This window comes from Gossypium arboreum, chromosome 1, assembly GCF_025698485.1.
Source record: "Gossypium arboreum isolate Shixiya-1 chromosome 1, ASM2569848v2, whole genome shotgun sequence".
NCBI lineage: Eukaryota > Viridiplantae > Streptophyta > Magnoliopsida > Malvales > Malvaceae > Gossypium > Gossypium arboreum.
In genome coordinates this window covers 98,733,871-98,758,707 of record NC_069070.1, presented here as the reverse complement: position 1 = coordinate 98,758,707, position 24,837 = coordinate 98,733,871, and the positions used below count along the sequence as shown (strand labels likewise).

The 24,837-nt window shown below is 32.8% G+C and overlaps 3 protein-coding genes across 3 annotated transcripts; 1 reads left to right on the top strand and 2 right to left on the bottom strand.

Annotated features, from left to right (window-relative positions):
- Positions 1 to 4,394: 4,394 nt before the first annotated feature.
- Positions 4,395 to 5,305, bottom strand: LOC108482464 (uncharacterized). The gene has a single exon (XM_017785598.2). It carries the CDS (start codon positions 5,274 to 5,276, stop codon positions 4,524 to 4,526), a length of 753 nt encoding a protein of 250 aa, XP_017641087.1. The 5' UTR covers positions 5,277 to 5,305; the 3' UTR covers positions 4,395 to 4,523.
- Positions 5,306 to 18,113: 12,808 nt separating this feature from the next.
- LOC108483034 (proteasome subunit alpha type-1-B) lies at positions 18,114 to 20,654 on the top strand. Its single transcript, XM_017786212.2, has 2 exons — positions 18,114 to 18,633; positions 19,957 to 20,654. The coding sequence occupies exons 1-2, from the start codon at positions 18,283 to 18,285 to the stop codon at positions 20,425 to 20,427; spliced, it is 822 nt and encodes a 273-aa protein (XP_017641701.2). The 5' UTR covers positions 18,114 to 18,282; the 3' UTR covers positions 20,428 to 20,654.
- Positions 20,655 to 20,833: 179 nt separating this feature from the next.
- On the bottom strand, positions 20,834 to 24,573 carry LOC108483033 (gamma carbonic anhydrase 1, mitochondrial). The gene is made up of 5 exons (XM_017786210.2): positions 24,271 to 24,573; positions 23,700 to 23,843; positions 22,160 to 22,285; positions 21,911 to 22,062; positions 20,834 to 21,586 (listed from the first exon to the last, which is right to left on the bottom strand). The coding sequence occupies exons 1-5, from the start codon at positions 24,383 to 24,385 to the stop codon at positions 21,302 to 21,304; spliced, it is 822 nt and encodes a 273-aa protein (XP_017641699.1). The 5' UTR covers positions 24,386 to 24,573; the 3' UTR covers positions 20,834 to 21,301.
- Positions 24,574 to 24,837: the final 264 nt, after the last annotated feature.

Here is a 24,837-nt window from a genome sequence, read left to right as displayed (position 1 = left end):
TACCCCTAACATTTTAACTTTTCACAATTTAGTCTTTAAGCTCATAAATTGAAATTTAAACATTTTCATCCTTTTCTCAAGCTAGCCGGTTTCTCTAGGGACCTATATCAACCCATACAAATCATCATTTCACAAATTTACCATGTACTTTTACTACTTTTACAAATAAGTCCCTAAATGACATTTTCATCAAAAATCACTTTACAAAACTTGTTTATTTATCAACAAGGACTCATAATCTTCCATTAAACATCAAGAATCATGCAGGAACATTCATAGAAAAACCCTAAATCTTTAAATTTTTTGCAAATTGATCCACGGGCTAGCTAGATTAAGCTACAACGATCACAAAAACATAAAAATTATTAAAAACGAGCTCAAAAATCACTTACATGCTAAGGGAGAACTTAGCTAAACCTTCAAGCCTCTTCAATGGGGTTTTCTATCCCTAATTTTTGATGGAGAGATGAACTAATGAAGATGATACATTATTTTTACTTATTTTACTTTAACTTATTTATTAAATTACCTTAATAACCTTGTTATTTAACCAAATAAAACATCAAATTCATGACAATCTTTGCCCACTACCATTATAAATGGTCTAATTACCACCTAAGTCCACTCACATTTAAGTTTCATAGCCATTTGACCCTTTTTACTAATAGAACTCCATTTTTGCACCTTTTACAATTTAGTCTTTTTTACATAATTAAATGTGCAAATGTCAAAATTTCTTAATGAAATTTTATACGACTTACTAGTATTCCATAGACATTAAAATAATAATAAAATAATAATTTACTAGTCAAATTTGTGATCCCAAACTATTATTTTAATTTCACTGAAAATAAGTTGTTAAATATATTTACCTTCGTACTTTAATATATGAATTTTTTCCTTGTACTAGAGAAATTCATTACTGTAATCTTGCAATAAATTTCTATATGGAAATAAGGTCTTTTACATAAATAATATGAAAATGATGTGAAAAGTAAAGGATTTATGAAAATAGATCATTTTGAACAATAAAAAGCGGTACCGTATCACCTATAAAAATAGTATTTTAATAAAATAAATAAAATGCTGATATTTTAATGTCAGGCGGCAGCCCTTTTTCACCCTAACTTTTACCTTTTTAATATATATATATATATTATTTTTATAATTTTATAGTCTCAGGTGGAGTGGGGTGGTATAATTTAAATTCCATACATTCATTTTATAAAATTAAAAATTAATTCATTTATTTGATCTTTGTATATTTTCAAATTTTAAAATTAATTAATTAATTTAATATTATTATATTAAATCTTCAAATTACATATCTCAATATCAATAATTTATAAAATTCATATCCAAAGAAATAAAAAAAATCTGTATAGAATAATTAAAGGTTGGTTATAGGGTATACCTACCAGAATTAATCCAGCTTGTCCTGCAACCTTACAAAGATAGGACAGAGGCCACCGTAAAGTCATGGCTGCCATTTTGACTTTCATCATTTTTCATTTTATTCCACGGTAAATAAATATTATTAATATATTAAATTTTATATGTATGACATTTAACTTACGATTATAAATTAAAAAAAAACATGAAAATTTGGATGAAAGATTGTACCTCTCCCCAAGTAAACAAAAACAAAGGTAATGGATAACCCTTTATGATCAATAAAAATATGGGGTTTCCTTTCAGGGTTCATCATTTTAATAGAAGTGGGTTTTCTTTTTAAAATAATTTCCATGTTTCATTAATTTTAAAGTCAACAAATAAAAATATTTTATGTATTTTTTAATATAATAAATAAAGGATTTAAGGATTCAGCATTAACATAAAATAAACAAAAATAGAAAGAAAAGTTACGAACAACAATTATTTTAAAAATAGGCACAATTAAATTTGTGTGGTGGACAACAGAAGCATAAATAAATAATTGCAAAAGTTTGGTGCGTAATTAAAAGTAGTAGCGACAAATATTTATCTTTAATTAAATTGCAATGTGGATTAGTTTTCCACTCTTAAAATCTTATTAAAATGATAAATGAATAATTATATAGACCTTTCATTAATCAAATAATGCCTTTTCATGTATTTATTATTTATTATTTTTTTGAAAATTATCTCAATAATTAATCTTTCTACTTTCTAATAAACTGGTCAAACTCTTTCTTACTTACCTTATATCAATTTCTTTTTATGAAAATAATTAGAGGTGTCACTAGAGTGGGTTTCGCGGGCTCTCGTCCTACCTCGCACTCAATTGGGCGATAATAAGTTTAAATTTTGTGGGTGGTGAGGTGAAAATAGGGACAAAAATTAAACCTACCGTGAGTGGTGGGGCAGGTATGGGTATAATCTTATACTCACCTCATCCCCACCCGCTCCGCATCATCCCGACCGCCCTGTATAATATAATAAGCATATTTAAAAAATAAAATTTTAATTTTGATAACAATACTCAACTCACATTCATTATTTTTTTTAAAAAAAAAAAAGAACACATGAACTTTACTCGATATGTGATACAGAAGTAATGTGATTGACATGTATTGATTGATTTTTAGAATTTTTGAACTTGTGTTACATTTGAAGACATTTATGTTGTATTTGATACATTGTTTGTATTTGGATATTACGTAAAGATTTTATTTTTTAAAATTTTTAAATTTGTGTTAAAGTTATATTTTATTTACCAATTAAAAAGTCGTGACAACTTAATTTTTTTTAAATGGTAACAGTTGAAATAATATCTATATGGTAAGAGTTCAAAAGATAGATATTTTATATTTTTTATAGAAAAATTTATTTATATTTATTTAACTGATATTTATAAATATTATATGAAGTAAATCACAAGACAAATAATGAAGATTAAGTGGGTCTAAAGACCCAAGTGGATGGTGAGACTGGAATGATTTTAATTTTACGGATCACGAGACAAGGATCGTTTTAAATTTTGTACCGCAATATCCCGCCTGATTTACATCCCTAAAAATAATCAGTTTAATGCTTTGTATTATAGTTGCCGCTGTTGACAAAGAACAAAAGAGGGTAGGAAATTGTTGGATCATGATTGGCTAATAAACAAGGATAACCCCTCTTTGTTTTTGTCCCTTTTTCTTGCATAATGTCAAGGACAAGTAGATAAGTGCAGGCTACTTCATTACAAGGTAACCTATGTCCAATGCTATCCTAATATCATATCGCAATCTTTATTTTTTTCATTTATTAATATTTAGTATAACAATTACTACTTGTATCTTCAATAAATATAAAATGAAAATCGTTACTGTATAAATATAATAGAAAGTTATATTTTATTTTATTTTTATTTAAAAATTAAATAAATTAGTTCTTGTATAAAAATTTAAAAAGTAAATTAGTTATTTCATTAAATATTTTATCTATTTTATTATTAAAAACTAGATAATTGATAGAATAACTAAATAATAATATGTGACATATCACATATATCTCCTATTGACATATAAAACAAATTTTAATAATAAAAATAATAAAATTTGTAATAGAAAAATAATTTACTTTTAGATTTAATGTAAAAAATTAATTTATTTATTTTAAATAAAAATAAAAGTAGAAGTTTATGGGAACGCAATTTAAACATCGGAAAACCATAGATATACAAAGTTGAAAGAATCCGCCAGTCCGTCCATAAGGGCTCCAACCCCACTATGAATGCGAAGTTCCTGCGACCACCGACCAAACCACTATCGTCTCAATCTCAACCCTTCCTTTTTATCTCAATGGGTCCCTTCGTCAGACACTGAAGACCAAACCATGTATTTTTTATAGGAATTTTTAGCATTAGCCCGGAAGGTGAATGGAAATTCAATTGTTTCCTGAATTATTTTGTACTTGGACAAGGTTCAAAATTTTCAGCTTAATTGGTACTGATTTTCTATTCATGGCAAACTATGTTTTTTTAAGGTTTTGATATTTTTGTCTGAAAACAAAGAGGAAAAAAAAAAACCATGAAAAAGGAATTAGTAGAGCAAGATTTTACTCTTTTGATGGATACTAAAACCGGATTTAACATGTCAATTCAAGGGATTATGAAGAATAAATTTGTTGTTGTGGGGGCTTCCTCTGGATTTAACATGTCATATTCAATATACATTTATTTAGAATATTATTACTCCATTTTCATTTGAGATTTTCATGATTTCATAGTGTTCTTCCACTCCATGTTGGTATTAGTTAGAACGTAGTAAAAAAGAAAGAAACAGTCAAGCACGAGTTTAGAAGAATGAAAAAAGGAAGTTGGACTCCATGAAAATGATATAGTTGACTGAAATTCTATTGCAAATCTATCATGAACAATGAAAGCAACTTGTATGAATATGAATTCTCAATTATATGGGATTTAAAAATTGAACAAAGATGAGTTTTTATTTTTCCCAGAAAACCTGGGAAATATTATTCACTGTACAACTCAACAAGATTACAATCCCGAAACCTAATAATTCCCATCACTAATTTTTTGTGTAATTAATCCCCCGCTAATTCTTAACCACAATAGACATGCATTTTGTATAATGCGCAATGTTTTCTTGCATTAGGGCTTTCCTTCTTTCAGCAATGAAACTATCTACTTTTAACTGAAACTCTTCATTGCTCATCTCATGTATCGCTTCCCTTGCCGATTCTGCACTACAAACAACTAGTTCTCTGCCCGTTATTGCCGTCTCCGATCTTCTATACACCCGGCGGGGACGCCGTTTTCCAGATTCTGACACCACTGATCGTGTTCGTCGGTACTCTTTTTGCTTCACTTTATCAGTTGAAGTTATTGCAGGCTTCGTCTTCGTCGTCCAAGGTTGTTGTTTAATTTGTGAAAGCGGGCGTTTTGTCTCTGCAACATCAACCGCATTTTCCACCACGACGATTTGTTTGTCGAGCACGGTCGCCTCCGCGGGTATTATACTCCGGTGAGAGCACACGTACTCATCGTAGATACCGGAGCTGGTAGATTGTTTCTGGGTAGACAGAATATAAACAACAAGGATGATGATGTTCATAAGGATGAAAATGAAGAAAGGGTCATTAAGAGTGTTGATGTAACGTTGGCTAAGATCTCCGGCAACCTCGATGATGTGGGGAATCAAAGGGGGGGACCAAGACCATGATATCAAAAACAAAACCAACAAAAACCCCATATAGCGAAGACCCAACCTTAGCTTCCTCTCCATGTTGTATCTCCGCAAAGCATCTTCTTTCTCTGCTTTAACGTTGTCAAGTTCGAAGGAATCCATGTTTGTTTAACAAGAAAATGAGGGGGGGGGGGGGGAATGGGGGAGAAGGTTTAAGGTTGCTTTCTAGAGGGATTATTATTAAACAAAGAAACAGAGTTGGATGGAATCTGCTGGTACTTAATAATACAGGGCTTTGGAAACTTTATGATTTCAAATGGATTGGATGGGATTTATATATATACACGTTGAGTACTAGAGAGGCGGGGTATACTCGACACTAGTAAACTCCTTAAAAAACAAAGCATGGACCCACTTTTTAATATTATTAATGTATTAATTAACTAAACATGAAAATATTTCAATTTTGCTTCTCGGATAACTCTAACTCCACTGCATCATGACCAAGCCGTATTAAAAGTTTTCTCGAGAGCACATCCGGTAAAAAATATCGTTGAGGTTGTTTTATAGTGTTTTAAAAGTTTTTTATTAAAAGTTAATTTATATTTTATTTTTTTTACTTAAAAATTGAGCAATGTTTGGTGTATCATGTGTATTTAAATGCTAACGATATAGAGATTAGTTTTTAATAATAGAAATAGATAAAATTTTAACAAAATAATTAGTTTATTCTTTAATTTAATATACAAGGATTAATTTGTTTATTTTTTGAGTAAATGAATTAAAATACAATCTAAATTATAATATAAAACCTCTATAATACTTTTACAAATATTAAAAGACAAAGTGAGCGAGCTAAAGTGAATTATGTGAGTTTGGGTCCATTCTATTATTTTTTCATTAATATCTAATAAATGTTTAATCACTATTCACAATAAGAGTTTTACACATTTGAATGATAATGATATTTATATTAGATATTAATAAATAAAAAACAATATTCTATCTTAATCCGAATTATGTTAAGGTTTCTCGCACACTTACAAGATAGCCAGTGAAAGAAATGGAAATGGGTCCAAACAGGCAGACCCACGAGTCGGGGGGAGGTGAGATAGGTTAGGTGGTGCCACGCCGGAGGAAATACCATGGAAGGGCTCGAACGGGTCCCATGGTGGCACCAATATCCTAAGCTCTCGCACTCTTTACAAAAAGTAAAATGTGGGTCCATGCGTTGCTACATTTTCAATTACTTCTTTTAAATTGTGAAATTAATAGATTCATCATGCATTTCCTTATGGAGCATGAAACTTCCTAATATGTTCCCATTGGGATTAGTTGACATTTTGCAACACATTATCCAAGTTTTTCTTCTTTACCAGCTTACTTAGGTTTAGTTTGATTTTTCCTTAACAAATTTTGGAATGCATTACTTAGATTATTGTGTTAGAGAATATTTTTAATATGTCTATTAATTAGTTTTGTTTGTGAATATCGAATTAAGAAAATCAATAAAGTTGAAATGATTACATGATTCATATAGATATTTTTATGTTTATTTAAACTTAAAAATAATGTTATTAGGTGTGGTGTGGATAAATTTAAGATTTAAATTAAACTAATTTTTTAAAGGAAGAGTTCAAATTAAGTTATTACTAGGCTAAACCCCACCCAAGAGACCTTAGTAGTATAATGGGGTGGTTTGTCCTATTGATAAGCACCATTGAATTTTAGATAAGGGAGAAAAAGAATCTCATTTCCTTAAAGTGAGATCTTGAACGCATCAAATGATAAACTCTAAACAAAACAAAATTTTGAATCATATTTTTTAATAATTGTATTATATTAATCTTTTATCTTATTGTTTTATCTTATTATATTTTAATTTTAGTTTATACTAAAAATAAATTTCTAAACTAGATTAAAATGTATTAAATGAAACCTTTCATGATGGTTAAAAAGATTAAGTTTCGATTCTAAATTTGTAGTTATATTTACATTCCCACATCATATATATATATATATATATTTCTTCTAGACATAGGCTATTAAAGCATCATTTACCATGAAATCAAGGAACAGGTAAGAGTTTTGTTGCACCAATTTCATGAAAAATCTACATAAATTGGTGTAATTTGTTCCGGATTAAAATGGGTCAACCCAATAATTAGGCCACTTGTAGAGGCAAATTTAGGGAGTTTGATTTGAAGATCTTCATTAACACTGCATGAAGTTTTAAATTTTTTATTTTAATATTATAATTAGTGTTTAAAAAATTGAGTTTAGTCCCTTAAAGTTTTTCAAAGTTTTTTAATTGGATTTCTTTTATAGACTTTATAATTTTTATGATAAATTTAGTAACATTTGTAGTTCTTCAAAGTAGTACTACTTAAATATTAATTTGGTAAAAGTATAGTAATTGCAATATCTAAGTATAAATGGCATTTAAATATTAATTTGGTAAACAATAAAGTTAGATAATTATAAGATCTAATACAAATTGAGCATTTAATTTATTATGCTTTTCCTAAAATTTAGTACTCGAGATTGTCTCGAATTTAAAATATTTAACCGGTCGAGCCTATTCTGAACCGTATATATATCTTGCCCCCTTATCAATAATTTTAACTTCGCCCTAAACCATATGCAAAATAATAATAATAACAATAAATTATTTAATCATATTGATCATTTTAAGTGAATATTTATAGATAATTATGTAAGTAGAAGTTTTATGGATTAATAAATAATACTATGAAATAGGAAAAAGAAGTCTGCTACCTTAGTACGTTTTCTTAAGTCTGCTAACCTTAGCATGATTTGTTTTTGGTTTTTTGGGGTTTTCTTTTTTTTCTTTTAAAAGAATTGTTTGTCGGCGATAACTGTTGCTGGAAGAAAAATAGTAAGTTTTCGACAGTTTTCAATGGAAGAAGAGTTAGCTAATCTTAATATTGATGAAGACGAGGAGATACCAGTCCGATCTGTAGAAAAAGAAGTAGAAATCGAAGAAGATAACAGCCTGTGTTTGGTGGGACGGGTATTAACGGAGAGTGTGGTGCACTTTCCATCCATGAGAAATACACTGGAAAATCTATGGCACTCACTGGTAGGAATATCAATCACATATATTGGAGAAAAAAGAGTACTGTTTCGATTCTATAACATGATAGATCTGAAGAGGGTGATAGATGGTATGCCATGGTTTTTAATAGGCACTTAATTATTTTCCACAAGATGGAAAAGGGGGAAGATCGATTGCAAGTTTCTTAATTATTTTCTAATAGGTAGTTAATTATTTTCTCTTTTTCCTTTTCATGGAATCTATTACAACAACTAGGAAGAGATTGTAATTTGTTGTGGTTAGTTATAGGGGATTTCAATGAAGTGATGTTCTCCTTTGAGAAGAATGGGGGACATGTAAAAAAGGAGAGGCAAATGGGTGCTTTTTGATATGTTTTCAGGGAATGTGACTTAAGTGATTTAGGGTTTTCAGGGCAATGGTTTACATGAAATAAGGGAAAATTAGCTTGTAATAATATTAGAGAAAGACTAGATAAAGGTGTAGCAAATACTAAGAGATGGAAGCTATTTTCAAGTTACTCAATTGAAAATCTACAGCACAATATCTTAGATCATTGCTCGGTACTACTAAACACGGTTGGAAGAATTGGGGTAAGAACACTAGCAAGACTGTTTTACTTTCATTTTAATGTAGACTGGGTGTTGGTAAAGAATTTTGAGGAACAAATAATAGAAGGATGGGAATCAAGTGGGGGAGATGTTCTAGGAAAATTGGCTACGCTTGGATCCAAACTAAGTAGATGGGCTAGTATGAAAAAAGCCATTAGGGAGGGAAGAAAGCAAGGGCTACAGTTTAAATTGATGGAGTTAAATAAGGAAGAGCCCATTGATAAAGTCTTAACAAAAATAATGAATATTAAGCTAGCACTAGATTCAGCAGCAGCAGAAAATTGGTATATAAAGATGGTGAACTTATTGAAATTGCTTCCTAATATTTTCAAGAACTGTTTATGTCAAAAACGGTAAGTGAATGTGACAGAATTTTGAAAGTATTCGGCCATGTGTTACTGAAAAGTCGAATGAAGAGCTGATGGTTGAATTTCAAAAGGAGGAGGTCGCTAAAGCAATGAAACAAATGGCTGCTTTAAAAGAATTAAGAAAGGATTGGTTTCCAACATTTTTCTATCAAAAGTATTGGCATATTATAGGGAATGATATAATTAGATACTGTTTGGATGTGCTAAAGGGGATGAGTGATATAAAAGATATCAATAGTAAAAATATTGTTTTAATTCCTAAAATAAACTCGCCAAACAATATGAGTCCAATTAAGTCGATTAGTCTTTGCAATGTTATCTATAAAATAGTCTCCAAGGTGTTAGTAAATAAGTTCATAAAGATGTTGAATCTATGTATTGATGAGAATCAGGGTGCTTTCGTGCCTGGGAAACAAATTACAAATAACATACTAGTGGCTTGTGAAATAATACATTCATTCAAAAAGAAGAAGGAAGGCTTGATAAGCTCCTTTACTTTAAAACTTGGCATGAATAAAGCTTATGACAGGGTGGAATGGAGTTTCATTGAGTAAATTTTACAAAAAATAGGTTTCTGCAATGATTGGGTTAATTTAATAATGAGGTGTGTAACCACGATTTTGTACTCAGTAGTGCTAAATGGGGTCCAAAGAGGAGAATTTAGGCTTAGTAAAGGACTGAGACAAGGTGATCCTCTAAGCCGTTATCTCTTCATCATTTGTGTTGAGGGGTTTTCTAAATTGTTTACAAAGGCAAAAGGCGCGGGTCTTATTAAAGGAGCAAAGTTGGGAAAGAGTGGACTAGCAATAAAGCATCTATTTTTTGCTAACGATAGTATTTTGTTTGGTGGGGAAACAGAGGAAAGGGAAAGAGCAATGAAAACAGTGGTGTCATATTACAAAAAGTATCTGGTCAGTTAATAAATTTTGATAAATCATTGATTTATTTTAGCAGTAAATAGGAATAGACAACCAGGAGCAAGTGGGGTGATTTTTTGGAGTAAGAATAGCAAACAACCCTAAGAAATATCTTGGGTTGCAAACAATAGTGGCACGACGTAAAAGAAAAGCGTTTGTTGAAATTAAAGAGAGGATGACAAGGAAACTAGAAAGTTGGAGTGTGAGATTTTTATCAGTAGGAGGAAAGGAAGTATTGAAAAAATCAGTTTTACAGGCAATTTTGATTTATGCAATGCAATGCTTTATATTACTAGTTTTTTTTTTTTTGTGAGTTAGAAAATAGTTTAAAGTGGTTTTGGTAGTTTAACACAACTACAAACAAGGGCATACATTGGTGCAATTGGTCAGCTATGTGTACGGAAAAATCACAATGGGGTATGGGGTTTAGGGACTTATCTAAGTTTAACATAGCCTTGTTAGCTAAACAAGGGTGAAAGTTGTTTACGAATCCCAACAACTTATTTACACAGGTTATGAAAGCCAAATATTATCCAATAGATGAATTTTTAAATGCAAAGCTGGGGTCTTACCCTTCGTACACTTGGCTAATTATCTGGAATGCCCATACTCTACTAGAACGAGGTTTGGGATGGGAATGATACATGGCTGTCTGGATCTGGAAATGGGAAAATATGCAATCAGAATATCAACATTAATTACTCAAAAGTGTTGGACTTAATTAAGATGGAAACATTTACCCGGAATGAGGAAGCACTTAGAATATTGTTTAATGATGAGCAAGTGAAGCAGATGCTGGAGATTCCACTGCTTGATCAGAGCCAGTCAAATGTTATGGTGTGGAGAGGCAACAAAACGGGTAATTATACAATTAAAAGTGGTTATAAATGGTTCGTTACAGAAGGATTACAAAATATAGAAGATAAATTTACAACACAAAAAATAGATTTGAAGTCCTACCCCGCAAAAATGTGGAACCTAAAATTATCAAGAAAAATCCGAATAGGTATGTGGAAATTAACTAATGAATTTCTGCCTATGTTTTATAACTTAAAGAAGAAAGGATTGGTAAGAGATTATCGTTGCCAAATATGCAAATTGGGGGAGGAATCAGTGGCACATTTGTTTTGAGGTTGTACCTTTACAAAGATGATCCTACAAAAGTAAAGAGTGGAAGACTCAACCACAAACAGAGACTAGATTTGGAAGAATTGGTTAGCGGAAGATTTTTAAATAACAATCTCACAAAATGCAATGTATTAGCTATTACCTACTGGACATTATGGTTCAACAGAAACAGAGTATATCATGAAGGATTAAAGCCTAATGCACAAGAGGTAATTTCTTTTATTAAAGCCTATATGATGGAAAATGAGATGCTGGAAGGAATACTGGTGTCAAAACCAATACCTAAAAACGTTAAATGGGAACCACATAATATAGATAGGATGATGATTCACTTAACTAACTAAAATCACGACAAAGGCAAGCGCACCTATCGAATAATAGTATAGCTAGAGAGTCGGGAATATCGTATCTACGAAGACTGAAAGTACTAGTACTTACTATCTTTCTATTATCTAGCTGGTAAATTAAAGAAGTTTGTTTTAATCTAAAATTATCTAAACTAATTACTATGAACTCGACAGAGAATAAAGTAAGAAAATAATCGAATAAAGCAATATGAGAGACAATACCTAGAAAAGAATCCACCTAGACTTCACTTATTATTCTGAATCTGAATTAAACGATTTATTCACTTTTCTTGATTCGTAGAAATCCCTAAATTATATTAATATCTCTTTCGAAAGTAAAAATAACTAACTCTAGGTTGATTGATTGAAATATCTTTCTAATTAAAACCCCTATTGTTGCATTAACTCATTTTATGGATTCCCCTATTAGATTTGACTCTAATCCGGTAGATTTATGTCGTCCTATATCTAGGATTGCATACAACTCCACTCAATTATAGCAGATTTACTCTTAAACAAGGACTTTTGCTCCACTGAATTAAGCACATCAATCATGAATTAACATCTTGAAAACATTAAAACATGGAATAAGTACACATAATTGAGATCAAGAAATCAAGTATTTATCATGAAATTCAGAAAATTAAATAACTAGATCCGTTATAGGTTTCATCCTCTCTAGGTATCTAGGGAATTTAGTTCATACTTTGGGAGGAAAACATCTTAAAATTAGGAAAACAACAAAACATAAAGAAACCCAAAAACTTCTAGAGAAGTTGACTGGAGATCTTCAATCTTGAAGGTGATCCGGCTTCTGAGTTGATTCTGACGGCGTTCTTCGAGTAATTCATATTTTTCTTCTCTGTGTGTTCCCTTAAGTCTTCTTCTAGTGTACATTTATAGACTTTAGAATGCTCAGAAACCTTATAGTTTTTTTCACGTGTTTTGGGAACAAGGAATGATATCGACATAGGCTGGCACATGGGCGTGTGGCCAACCCGTATGGCTCACAAGGGCATGTGCTCCACTCGTGTGGGAATGGCAAGCCGTGTGGATCTTGAAAGTAGCTTGTTTTGTCCAATTTTGGCCCGTTTTCTGCTAATTTTTCTCCCCTATGCTCTCTTAAGTATAAAAACATAAAATTAAAAGATTAGAAGCATCAAATTCACTAAATTATATAATAAATCATCCAAAAACGCATCAAGAATGAGATTAAAACATGCTACTTTTATGGTTTATCATATGATTAAAATTAATTTCGATGCCTCTTTTCAACAAGAATCAAACAATTCAAAGGCATCTATTATAGTAAGAAATAAAGAAAGGTTGGTGAAGGCAGCGTGTATTTACCCGAGCAAAAATGTCTCGACACCAGCAATGGCAGAAGTATGGGTGTGCATGCATGCAATAACATTTGAGGAAGATTTTGGTTTCAAAGAAATTTGTGTGGAACGAGACTCTTTAATAGTAGTTAAAGGAATAGAAGCTGTAGAGGAGGACAGATCTAGTATTAGTAATGTGCTAATGGTAGTCAAAAATAAAATCTCTAAATTTAAAAAAATAAGATTTCGATTTGTACACTGAATGGCTAATAATATTGCGCATGCACTAGTAAAGAAATGTTGAAACCACGGACAACTGGTATACTGGATGGAGGAAGTCCCGACTTCAAAGGAAGATTTCATCAATCGAGATCGGAATGGGAACAAAATGATTGATTTCGATAGGGAGAACTGAGACCGAAAGGGTTGTGGGATTAGTTCTAAAGAACTCAGGTTTTTAACAGAGGGCTTCTAGAGTTTTGTGATTACATTACTTCTAGAAGAGGGAGGGGAGCATACACCTCTCTTACTGATGCAAGAAATGATGGGTCGAAGACTTGCGGAAATCGAATAGAAGCTTCTTTCTTTTGTTTTGTTTTCTTAGGATTCTGCTAATTTATGGTAAAGATAAACTCTCATTTGAAAATGTGAAAGAAAACTTGTTTAAGTAAAGACAAAATAAAAAATGAGTTAGGTTTAGATGTGCAAGCCTCGATTTTGGTTGCAAGAGGCAAACAATGGTCTAAGGTTTTAGGTTAGAGTAGGTCTAGGTCAAAATCAAATTTGAGAAATAAAGACAAAACCTATTGTTACTATATGAAGTTGGGTCATATAAAGGCAAAGTGTTATAAGTTACAAAATAAAAACAAAAGGGCTATTGAGAGCAACGAGAAAGGAAAGCAAAAAGTCGAGGTAGCCGGTGCTAATGTGGCTGAGGATAAAGGTGATGATTTATTACTAGTGTCTACAATCGAAAGGTCTAAACTTACGTCCAAGTGGATTCTAGATTCGAGGTACTCTTACCATATGTGTCCTAACAAGGACTAGTTCTCCACATATAGTCCAGTTGAAGGTGGAGTTGTACTTATAGCGAATAATTTACCCCGTAAGATAATCGATATTGGTGCTGTTCAAATCAAAATACACGACGACATTATTAAAACGCTATCAAATGTCAAGCATATGTCTGACTCAAAGAAGAATATCATCTTATTGGGTATTTACGACTCAAATGGTTGTAGAATCGTCATTGAGTCAAGTGGCATTAAGGTATCTCGTGGAGCTCTCATTATGATGAAAGGTTTGAAAACTGAAAGCCTATATATTTTACAGGGTTCAACAATGATTGGTGCAACATCAATTATGGAGTGGAGTCAAAATAATTGCCATGTCGTGACGAAGAATCACGTGACATTGTGACGTCATGATGAATTCCATTTATTACAGATTTAGAGTCAACTTGGTTGTGGCATATGCGACTTGGTCATAATAGCAAGAAAGGTATAACCATTTTGAATAAAAAAGGTTTTCTTCATAGAGTAAGAGTTGGAAAGATAGATTTCTATGAACATTGTGTTTGTGGGAAACAAATATGTCATACCCAATTCTCCTAAAGACTGTAATTTAAAGAAGATTCGGGGAGTTAATAGTAAATAAATAGAAATTTACGGGCTCTATTGAGATATTTAGAAACTTAAGCGGTTAGTTGAGAATGGTTGGACTTCAATTTTGGTTTAGTTAGACTAGAACCGGCTGGTTCCATAGTGAGAGACAGAATGATTAAGATTGAGTGGTCGTATTGGTCTGTGGAGACCGTGCCAATGAAGTATATATATAGGTGTGTGTGGAAACAAAATTATTTTCAATTCTGTTTACCAATTTTTCTCTCTGAAGCATCATCTTCTTCAGTCGCTCTGAAGAAGAAGAAGATATAGCTGAAGAAAGCTCTACATGTTATAGCCATTGTGTGAATTGAAGTCTGGTAGTAGAGAAATTGAGAAATTGGTAAGGTTCCTTACCTCTCTGTACTCGTGGATCGAAGAAAGAAGTAGAGTAAGAGCTCTTAAAAGTTTTTGTATAATTACGAATTTTGGGTTCTTAAGGTTTGAACACCTTTAGTTTAACCAATAAATGGTTGTCATGCTTAGCGGCTAGGACGGAGGAGGTTGGCGTTTGGACAAGCTAAGCTGTCAAGGAAAAAGGAAGCCAGATGAGTCTCTACACCTAACTTTTGGGTGACTATTGATGTTGTGTTACTTACTTAAACCACATTCATGGCTATTTTGAGTTGTGTCCTAAACCATGGTCGTGTATGAACATAGAAGTTAGGTAAGCTGTTAATAACTCTTGAAAAGAGTTATATTTCATGCTTTTAGACCAAGCTAATTGCTTGTAATTGGTACATTTAGTTGCATTTTAGGACATTTCATTGGTATTTTTATCATTGTATTAGAAGCTTGGACTGTGTTTAAATGTTAGGTACTTTTAATTGCATGTGGAAGGGTTGTGTTTGGTGGTTTGGCAGGTGTAGGATATGGAGAAAGAAATAAAAGAGTGAAGGTTTGTTGGGGCAAAAGATTAAACAGTTTGCCAACACAAATGTCGTGGCAATTTCAGGAAGATGACCGAGTTAACGCTCAACGCATACCAATTTCAACCAAACTCTACTTGTACCAAAAAAATCTATATAAAAAAGAGGAGAAGATATCATGGGTTGTTGGATTTACCCTAGGAAGAAAAGCTTATAAAAATCCAAAAGAGGAAAACCTAAAGAGTGTGGAGATCCGGAGGCAACAATAGAGGGTAGCGGCTGGGTAGAGATGAAAGGAGGAAACTGAAGGTAGTCCCTCTCAGTCACCACAAGACACTGTGTTGCTGGATTGTAGATTGACTTTGCGACAACCTTCTTTCTAAGTTCTTCCATTATTTCTTAATCTGTTCTCCCGTGAATTTATTTGGTCGAAATGATGTTGGGTGTTATTTTGAACTTGAATTTTAATTGTCAACCCATGAAATAAATCTCATAGGGCTGGATTACATGATGAAACTTTTATTTTCGTTAATGGTTGAATCATATATTTGATTTAATCTACTGTTTCATTCAGTTGTTTTAATTTCCCAATTGTATGCGTACATTCTCTAGACATAGATGAGTGTGCAGTATGCCCATAAACTAAATCTATTCCTGAAAAGTTTAGATTAGTTGGACTGGAATTGAATGATATAAACGGGTATTCAACGAAATACTTGTAGCAGACTTTAGACATAGAGCAGTGTTTGTATAGAATAAAGACCAAACAATGTAGGATATTGTGCTAAGGCCTATAGACACATGTCAGTTAACTTGAGATCTAGCTCTCGAAAGAAGCAGGTCACTTTAGGTCTTTTTTGAGTAGTAAATTGAGTACAATTTTATTGAGGTATTACTGAAAGTAAGGGCAGATTCTTAGTCAATTATAAATACATATTTAAGTAAATATTTATTAATAATAACAACTATTGAAAACATTAAAATATATTAATATTATCTTTTAATTAATAAAGATAATTTCATAAATTATCATCGAATTTTAAGAAAGTTTTGAATAAATCAAATGTGATTTTTTAATACAAAGTGAACCGAAAGTATTAGTATAACATTTTAGGACTTAAATCAATACTTTTTAATGTATACCAATCTTGAAAATTAATTTTTCTTTTAATTACATCTCATTGAAATCATAAGCAAAAACCAAACGCACCCAAATATGAAAAGAAACAAAATGTAAATTAATTAAATTAGGATGATTTTCATAATTGAAGAACCTAAGACCTAGTAAATGTACGTATGCAGATTGTGACCTGAGTCAAGAGATTCAAATGCCGGGAAGAAACTATGAGGTCCACATTTCCCCATTGAAACGATGCGTTCACATTTATGAGTTCATCAATAAAGACTTCCACCCTTTTTAACTTTACCCGGGTTTTTCAAACAAGCTTTCGTTTTTTTCTTTTTCTTTTTTCTTTTTTCTTTTTTAAATATCACCCTAGGCAAAAGAAATTTACCAAACTACCCAGGACTACCATTCATTTTTCTATGACTAAATTACAGAAATTATCACTTATGTTTTAATTATCGAATTTTAATTTGTTACGAAATGATTATTAGCATTATCAATTATAACATGTTTGTCATTGAGCCATTAAATGTCGTTAAATGATGTAACGATAAATTAAACAGAAAAGATATCACACGCCTAAACGTGGTCAAATCTAAATTTTTCATAATGTTGTAACTCAAAATTAAACCCCAAATCATAATTTAAAATATTCAAACAAGAGCATAAGCGTCCAACTCAAATATTATCCAACACACTTAATTTTCAGATGACTTGATGAAAAGTCTCTAACCTTAAATCTCATCCAACCCACTTAAGGGTTTGTTTCTTTCATTAAAAATAACTTTCGGAAAATAATTGCTGGAAAATAACTTACTTTTCTAGAAAAGTTAATAGTTTTTAGTGTTTGGATGAATTCATATAAAATATATTTTTGTTGTTTGATGATTTCTTAAAAATATTTCATAAAAACTATTTTCAATGAAACAAATATACATTTGATATTTTCTTATTTTTTCATTGTTTAATTGAGTTAATTTTTTATCTATAAATTTATATTTTACATTTTTGTCATATATTAAAATTATTTTGTTAGATTCAGTCATTTTTAGTTACATAACTACCAAGCGTATTTTTATTTAAAAATGTGACATCAACAACATTGACAAAACAATCATATATTTTATTAAATTAAAAATGATTCAATCAAAACCAAACCTTATCCAACACATCTCATTTTTAATTTTAAATAATGATGTTTTCACTAGATTAAAAGAAAATTGATTAAAAATATCCTATTTAAATTGTATTAAAGATGTTTATGGAATAAATCAGGCCTGATTCCCAAAAATAATTTTAGACTCAAATCCAACTTTCCTATCTAAATTCTCCATTTTACTAAGTAAAAAGTAATAAAAATATTTTTAATTATATTTAATTAAAAAATTATATAAATATTCAAATAAAATTATTTATATATTTTTAAACAATAAAATAGGCCGGATTGGCCCAAGGAAACTAAATCCAAACCCGGGCAAACACAGACTGTGCTGGGCGGCCCATGAAACCTCTAAACGCTATCCTATATTACAGCTTCATTAGGCCTATTGGCCCATTTTCTTGTCGAATGACCCCAATATTATTAGCATTGAATCAAAGACATTAGAAGGGCTTTCGTTTTTCTCTCAATCTGTCTTGAAGAAGAAGAAAAACCCTCTTAAAATAACCAGAGAGAGTGTGTTGAAGCCAGTTTCTTTCAATCGAAGAAGAAAGCTAGCAATTAAGACGGTGGCGTAGAGGAAAATGTTCAGGAACCAGTACGATACAGACGTTACCACATGGAGTCCTGCGGGGCGGTTGTTCCAAGTGGAATACGCGATGGAAGCTGTGAAGCAAGGTTCAGCCGCGATCGGGCTTCGATCTAAGACCCATGTAGTTTTGGGTTGCGTCAACAAGGCTAACTCCGAGTTGTCTTCTCACCAGAAAAAGATTTTCAAAGTCGACGACCACATCGGCGTTGCCATCGCCGGTCTCACCGCTGACGGCCGCGTCCTTTCTCGGTATATGAGAAACGAGTGTATTAACTACAACTTCACGTATGAATCGCCACTTCCTGTTGGCAGACTTGTCGTCCAACTTGCCGATAAAGCGCAGGTCTTTCATTTCTTGAAATCCTAAATCTTTGAACTTTTTTCTTTAAAGAAAAGGGAAATGACCTTTATTTTGAGTGTAGTTAAACTGATGGGTAATGTTGATATTTGGGTTTTCTTTGAGAAGTTGAAAGTTGAAACCCTAATTAGTGGGTTTCTACTGAAGCATTTAAGTAAATAGAAGTGCAAAATTAATCATAAAATGGTTATTGACTCACAGTTAAGCGCGGCTTCCGTGTAGGAAACATTAATGGATCAAGTAATGTAGAAATAGAACTGCCCATTTGCGTTACTGCTGAACTGATCAATGATTGAATTAATAGCCGAAGTTCTATCTGGAATAGAGGAAAATGAAACGGATAATGCGGATTAGTATAATACAAACTGACAGAAGTATAACTGAGGGGATCTCTTTCCTACTGATTATGTATTCAATTGGTGAGTTAGCTTTACTTGCAAGTTATGGATGAGGGTTTGACTGTAATTGGCATCAAGTGACTTGGTCTGGTAATGATATTGTATTTGCGATTTGTTTCTGACTAAAAACTTCTGGGCATAAAGCAGGCAATAGACTATTCCATAGAAAGGCTGATTTGAAAAGATTGTGGGAGGTGAGTGTATTCCAGTTATTGTCTTATTACCTTGTTAGGCTTCTGTTAATTGAAGGATGAGAGTATAATAGGATTGAAGCTCAATTGTCGTTTGAATGGGCTTAATGGTTTCTTTGCATACAACTCGGAGAGCTTGGCATGCCTTTGTGTGCTCGGTTTTTGCTGTTCTGGTGTTAAGTGATTGAGTAGCAGTTTTCTAACTTTTTCATGATTACTTGATCTGTTCATTTGTTGATGCAAGAAGTGAGGCTGAATGATAAGTCTTTGAGGTTGGTTATGGTGAGTGACCGTAAATTGTGATAGATGATCTATGTTTTCATATGGCTCTTTGATTAACATAAAAACTGTGGAAGCCCTCTGATGTTTATCTTTTGCTTCATCTCCTTAGTGTTATTCTGTGCTTACCCATTCAATTCACTGCTAAATTTTGTATATTTCTCAACTGTATCTTAATTCAATTGCATATTTGGAGCTCTGACATTGTTTGTAATAATCTTGGAATCTAACATGATTTTTGATAGTTATTCTCTTATTAATGTAGTGAGTTCACTTTTTCTTTTGATAATTTCTTTTGGGGTGTTTACTTTTAACCCCATTAAATGAAACATAGTTGATGCAAAAGATGGCAATTTCTTGCGGAACACCAAACCTAATAACATATTAGTGTTATTTGTTTGTGCAATTGAAATGGGGGACATGCTTGTGTTTGGTTGCAGGTCTGCACCCAACGCTCTTGGAAACGACCTTATGGGGTTGGCCTGTTGGTGGCTGGCTTGGATGAATCTGGGGCTCATCTCTACTACAACTGTCCGAGTGGAAATTACTTTGAGTACCAGGCTTTTGCCATTGGGTCACGCTCACAAGCTGCAAAGACGTACTTGGAGCGGAGGTTTGAGAACTTCGCAGATTCCTCTCGGGATGATCTGGTCAAAGATGCTCTAATGGCTATAAGGGAAACCCTGCAAGGAGAAACTCTAAAAAGCTCTATATGTACAGTTGCTGTGGTAGGGGTTGGAGAGCCGTTCCATATTTTGGATCAGGAAACTGTACAACAAATGATCAATGCCTTTGAGATCGTGGGAGAGCAAGAAGGACCAGCTGCTGAACCTGATGCTGCTGCAGGGCAAGAGGCTGCAGCTGAGCAGGGTGGTTCTACTGACGAAGGCGTAGCCCCAATGGATATTTAAGGATACCAGCATCGGGGCCCATCTCATGTTTAGATAAGGTTTTCTAGCGTGTGTTTGCGGATTGAGTTGGTAACTGGTAGACATTATTGTGTTGGATATTTCCTTCTTTCTTTTGCAAACTATGTTTTTACAATTGCTGCAAGCATGCGCATGCTAGCCTGACCCAAAACTTAAAACTAAATTTGCAGTTATACCCAAGATGCAGTTATTCAAGTTGTCAACTTAAATGAGTGTTGGTACAAATTTGATGCAGGCATCAGGATTTGTGACTGACCCAAACTTTGCATCAGTGGCAGAAAAACGCTCGCAAACATATATATAGACTTTTAGATTTGAAAGTATTCAACAATTTATAAATATGTATGTAATTTTTTATAAGATTAACAGTAATACAAACATACATGAATTATGCAATAAATTGTCATTTATTCATTAACTAACGCATGCATAATCCCTTGCTTTAAAAGAGCAACCTAGTATTCAGCATTGTTTATTACCATTACAAGAAGTACTAGGCCTTTGACCACAAAGAGAAGTACTACGTCTAAGCACAGCAAAGCCAGTCGCCTGCTGTATACTGATACACGAGAAGGGCAATTATAAGTAGAAAACAAGCATCTTAGGTACATGGAACATTAGACAACAAATTACATCTCTCCGGTCATGAACTGCGACTCTGAGTAACCATACAAACAGTAGAGTTTTATAGCTAAAAAGAAGCCAAGGTTCTATACTAAAACATGTCCGGTATTATTTGGAAAAGAAAAATCATCCCTCTGCCATGTACTTGGAACATAACAATAAATTTTTCTTGATGCCAAATCTCAAGACTTTTGGAGCAAATAAAAAAGCAACTAATAAATAAAAAAAAAGATCATTTTTGAGAGGACTTTTGCTCTTTATCTGGTAGGACATTGTCTGGAAGAATTAGTTCTGGTGGAGTTTCACGGACAACACCCAGCATTGAGTCATACTCTTCATCCCTCTTCGCAAACTTCTTGCGAAGAATTTTCTCAAATTCAATTTCATCAAAGGGTTTTGCATTCTCAGCAGCATGTACCTGTGCAAGGTTGGTATAATTGGTGGCTGACTGGGAAATAAACGCTATCTCTTCTTCAGTTAGCTTCCTCAGGAATTTAGCTGGATTGCCTCCCCACACCTGTCAACCAAAGAAGATCGAACACCTCATCATCTAAAGTACAGGTACATTTTTACAGCATGGTATGACTTAAAATATTAATATGAGCAGTAGAACTGTCCCTGTATTATATTTGTTACCAACAGGTGTCATAGCACCTGTTTTATCTTTATCGTCTGAACATATATGTATATGTTTTCTAACTTCTAATACATGTTTCTGGTTAATTTTTTTATTCATAAATGCTACAACAAGAAACGAAGGTGACTTTGATTAACAGATAAATCAACAAGTTCATCAAATATTTTTGAAAACATGACCAGAAGACCATGGAGTTCGTGGTACCTCTCCAGCTGGGATCCTTGTATTCTGTCTCACAAGGGCTCCAGCAGCAACCATAGCATGTTTTTCCACAACTACACCATCAAGAAGTGTGGCTCCCATGCCAACAAATGCTTCATCCTCAACGGTACAGCCATGTAAAACAGCACTATGACCTGATCATTTCAAAGTTTCAATCATACCTTATTGATGGAAGAAACTTTTCTATCAGGTTAATTCACATGAAATGTATGACCGATGCCACTTTCTTACCTACAGTAACATTGTTTCCAATGTTAGTTGGTAGCACTTTCCCACTTAGATTAGACTTTGCAACATGCACAAGGGAGTTGTCTTGTATATTAGTTCCAGATCCAACACTAATGCTGTTGACATCCCCTGTTCAAAGCATGACAAGGATGATAATCAGCAAAATCTAGTAAAAATAATGTCAAAGAAATAACCCTAATATCTCTCTGAACAAATTCATAAGGGTCAAGAAAATTATAGCTTCCTCTACACGGGGTGGTTAAAAGATAGTGGGGTAGGGTGTGATCTCAGAAACCTTCCTCTTCAAGAGATATAGTAGTGAAGAGTCAAATTTACTACCATTCAATAAAGACGTATTATTCAGGAATGATTCCTTAACCCAACTTTTTAGAAAGGCATTGCTATGTGGTATGTGGCTGCATGAATTCATTTTCAACTTTCTTATTAGAATAATAAGGAACTGCAGCCACACATGGTACATACACTAAATATACCAGGGGATTTCATTTGAGGGAAGAAAATAATTGTCCGAAATATCTTCTTAACCCAAAATTCTATCTCCTTGATAGGAGAAGAATGATAAATACTAGTAAAAATGAACCTGCTCTACAGGAGAATAAGTCTGCCATCTTATGTATTGTGGTTGTATTTAAGGTTTTAAGAAGCAAGTGGAGTTGAGGACATGAACCAGGTGGAAAAGAAGGTATATTATACAAGTTGCAAGCACTTGCTTGTGTGAATGAATGATTATTTAGGATGGCTAAAATGTTAAATGAAATATTAAGACATATCAGGAAGGCAATACCATACAAGATAAATAGAAAATAAAATTAAAAGAACTGATAATTTAAAGTTGAAACCAATAGTTAAATTTACAAACTACATTCCTGTAAATCAATTGTTAAAAGTTGAGACAAGTAATATCCTAACTAGGACTAGCTACATTTCTCTAGGCCAATTGTGATAAACCCAGACATGTAGTAAATTTAAACTCATTCAGAATATGTGCAGAAATAACCAACTTAAGTCTACCATCTTTATTCGCATGGTTTTCAAATTAAAGCACACTAAACATAAGCCAATAGTATTACCATTAATAATGTCTATTTGTTTCTCAAGTCACCATCTAAAAGTTAATTAGTATAACCCTAAAACTTCATATGCTAAGTTGGATATATAGTCCATCCTTAAATAATTTCTTTTTTTTTTTGGTCGAAACCAGGGTTTCCCCTCGCCGCGAGTGCTCACCAAAGAGGTAAATGGCTGGCCATGAAATGTGCTACATTCCCATGGGCAAGGATCAAACCCCCCGACCTCATGATTAAGGGATGAGGTGAGCAACCACCACACAACACTTCTTTGGTGTGAGAAAGTTGCAAAGTTGGAAGTACATGCAGCTAATAGGGACGTAGGCATATAGTTGGCCTTTATTAGACTTATGTTGCTAATAGTTTTTGTTCTTTAATCAATTGAAAAAAAAAAAAAAAGAGAGACTATTGCCATTAAACAAAAACCAAATTGAGTATATAAGCAAGTATCTTACCCCTTAAAACACATCCATACCAAATAGATGATCCTCTTCCCACCTGAACATCGCCAATGACAGATGCGCTAGGGGCTACAAATGCATCCTTGTCCACCAGAGGAGATTTATCAAATACGTTCATCAGAGTCCGATGCCTAGAAACTATGAATAAAAATAAAAAGAAAACATAAATGCAGTCGGATAATGAAAAAGAAAAAACTAAAGCGACAAAAGCAAAATCCTATCTTTGAAAACAAAATGCAATGATAAAAAAAAAAAAAAGGTAAAACGAAGCCGAATTCCCTCAGAAATCAGAAAGGCAAATAACCATTTAACCAGTACAATTGGCTAAATTAGGTGGAGAAAAAAACCCTAAGTTTATAATCATAACTGTACTTGTAATTTTATACAGAGGCAGTCTAATTGTTTAATAATAACATCAAAGAAAATGTAAGCTAGAAAATGAGAAGACATAAAAAGTATATTTGATATTTGTAATTAGCTGAAAACCCCCAAAGATTGAATCCATATTTGAGATTGGAATCAGCTTAGGAATAGAAGTTCAAGCTGGAAATGAAATAAAACTCACGTTGCTCCTGGAAAAAATAGTTGCCTTGTAGGCGGCAGCCTAGGCGATCGAGAGCCTGACCGGTCTCCCGAATCCAGAATCCGACGGTGTATATTGCTTTTCCAAGGCTTCCCATCTTCAGCTTTGATCGGTGATTGCGCAGCGGGCGAGTGATTAGGAAACAAAGCTCGAAATGGTGAGAAGGGAAATAATGCTCTCATTCCTCTATTAGTTTAGTGGTAGACTGGTAGGGTTGAATCTTCTGGGCCTAACTCAACTTCTCTCAACTCAGTCTGAGTCTGTTGTATTGAGTTGAGTTGTCTTGGACTCTTCTTGAGTGATAGCCCAATAATAATATAGGTGTTTGGATTAAAGTTAGTAAATGATTAATCTCGGAACTTTATTTAATTAATTTATGGGTAATTACATCACAGGCCATCCAACTATGAGTCATTTTCTTTTTTTTCACCTAGCTATGAATTTTTAAAATTGGTCACCCAGCTATGAATTTGTTTCTTTGTTGGTCACCCAACTAATCATTTTGTCTATTTTCATTAATTGCACTGATGGAAAGGTGACATGGTAGTT

Coding starts and splice junctions, on each gene's coding strand:
- LOC108482464 (XM_017785598.2), bottom strand. CDS start 5,276: ATGGATTCCTTCGAACTTGACAACGTTAAAGCAGAGAAAGAAGATGCT.
- LOC108483034 (XM_017786212.2), top strand. CDS start 18,283: ATGTTCAGGAACCAGTACGATACAGACGTTACCACATGGAGTCCTGCG. Junction 18,634..19,956: donor AACTTGCCGATAAAGCGCAG/GTCTTTCATTTC, acceptor GTTTGGTTGCAG/GTCTGCACCCAACGCTCTTG.
- LOC108483033 (XM_017786210.2), bottom strand. CDS start 24,385: ATGGGAAGCCTTGGAAAAGCAATATACACCGTCGGATTCTGGATTCGG. Junction 23,844..24,270: donor CTATTTTTTCCAGGAGCAAC/GTGAGTTTTATT, acceptor TTTTATTCATAG/TTTCTAGGCATCGGACTCTG. Junction 21,587..21,910: donor CAAGGATCCCAGCTGGAGAG/GTACCACGAACT, acceptor TTTGGTTGACAG/GTGTGGGGAGGCAATCCAGC.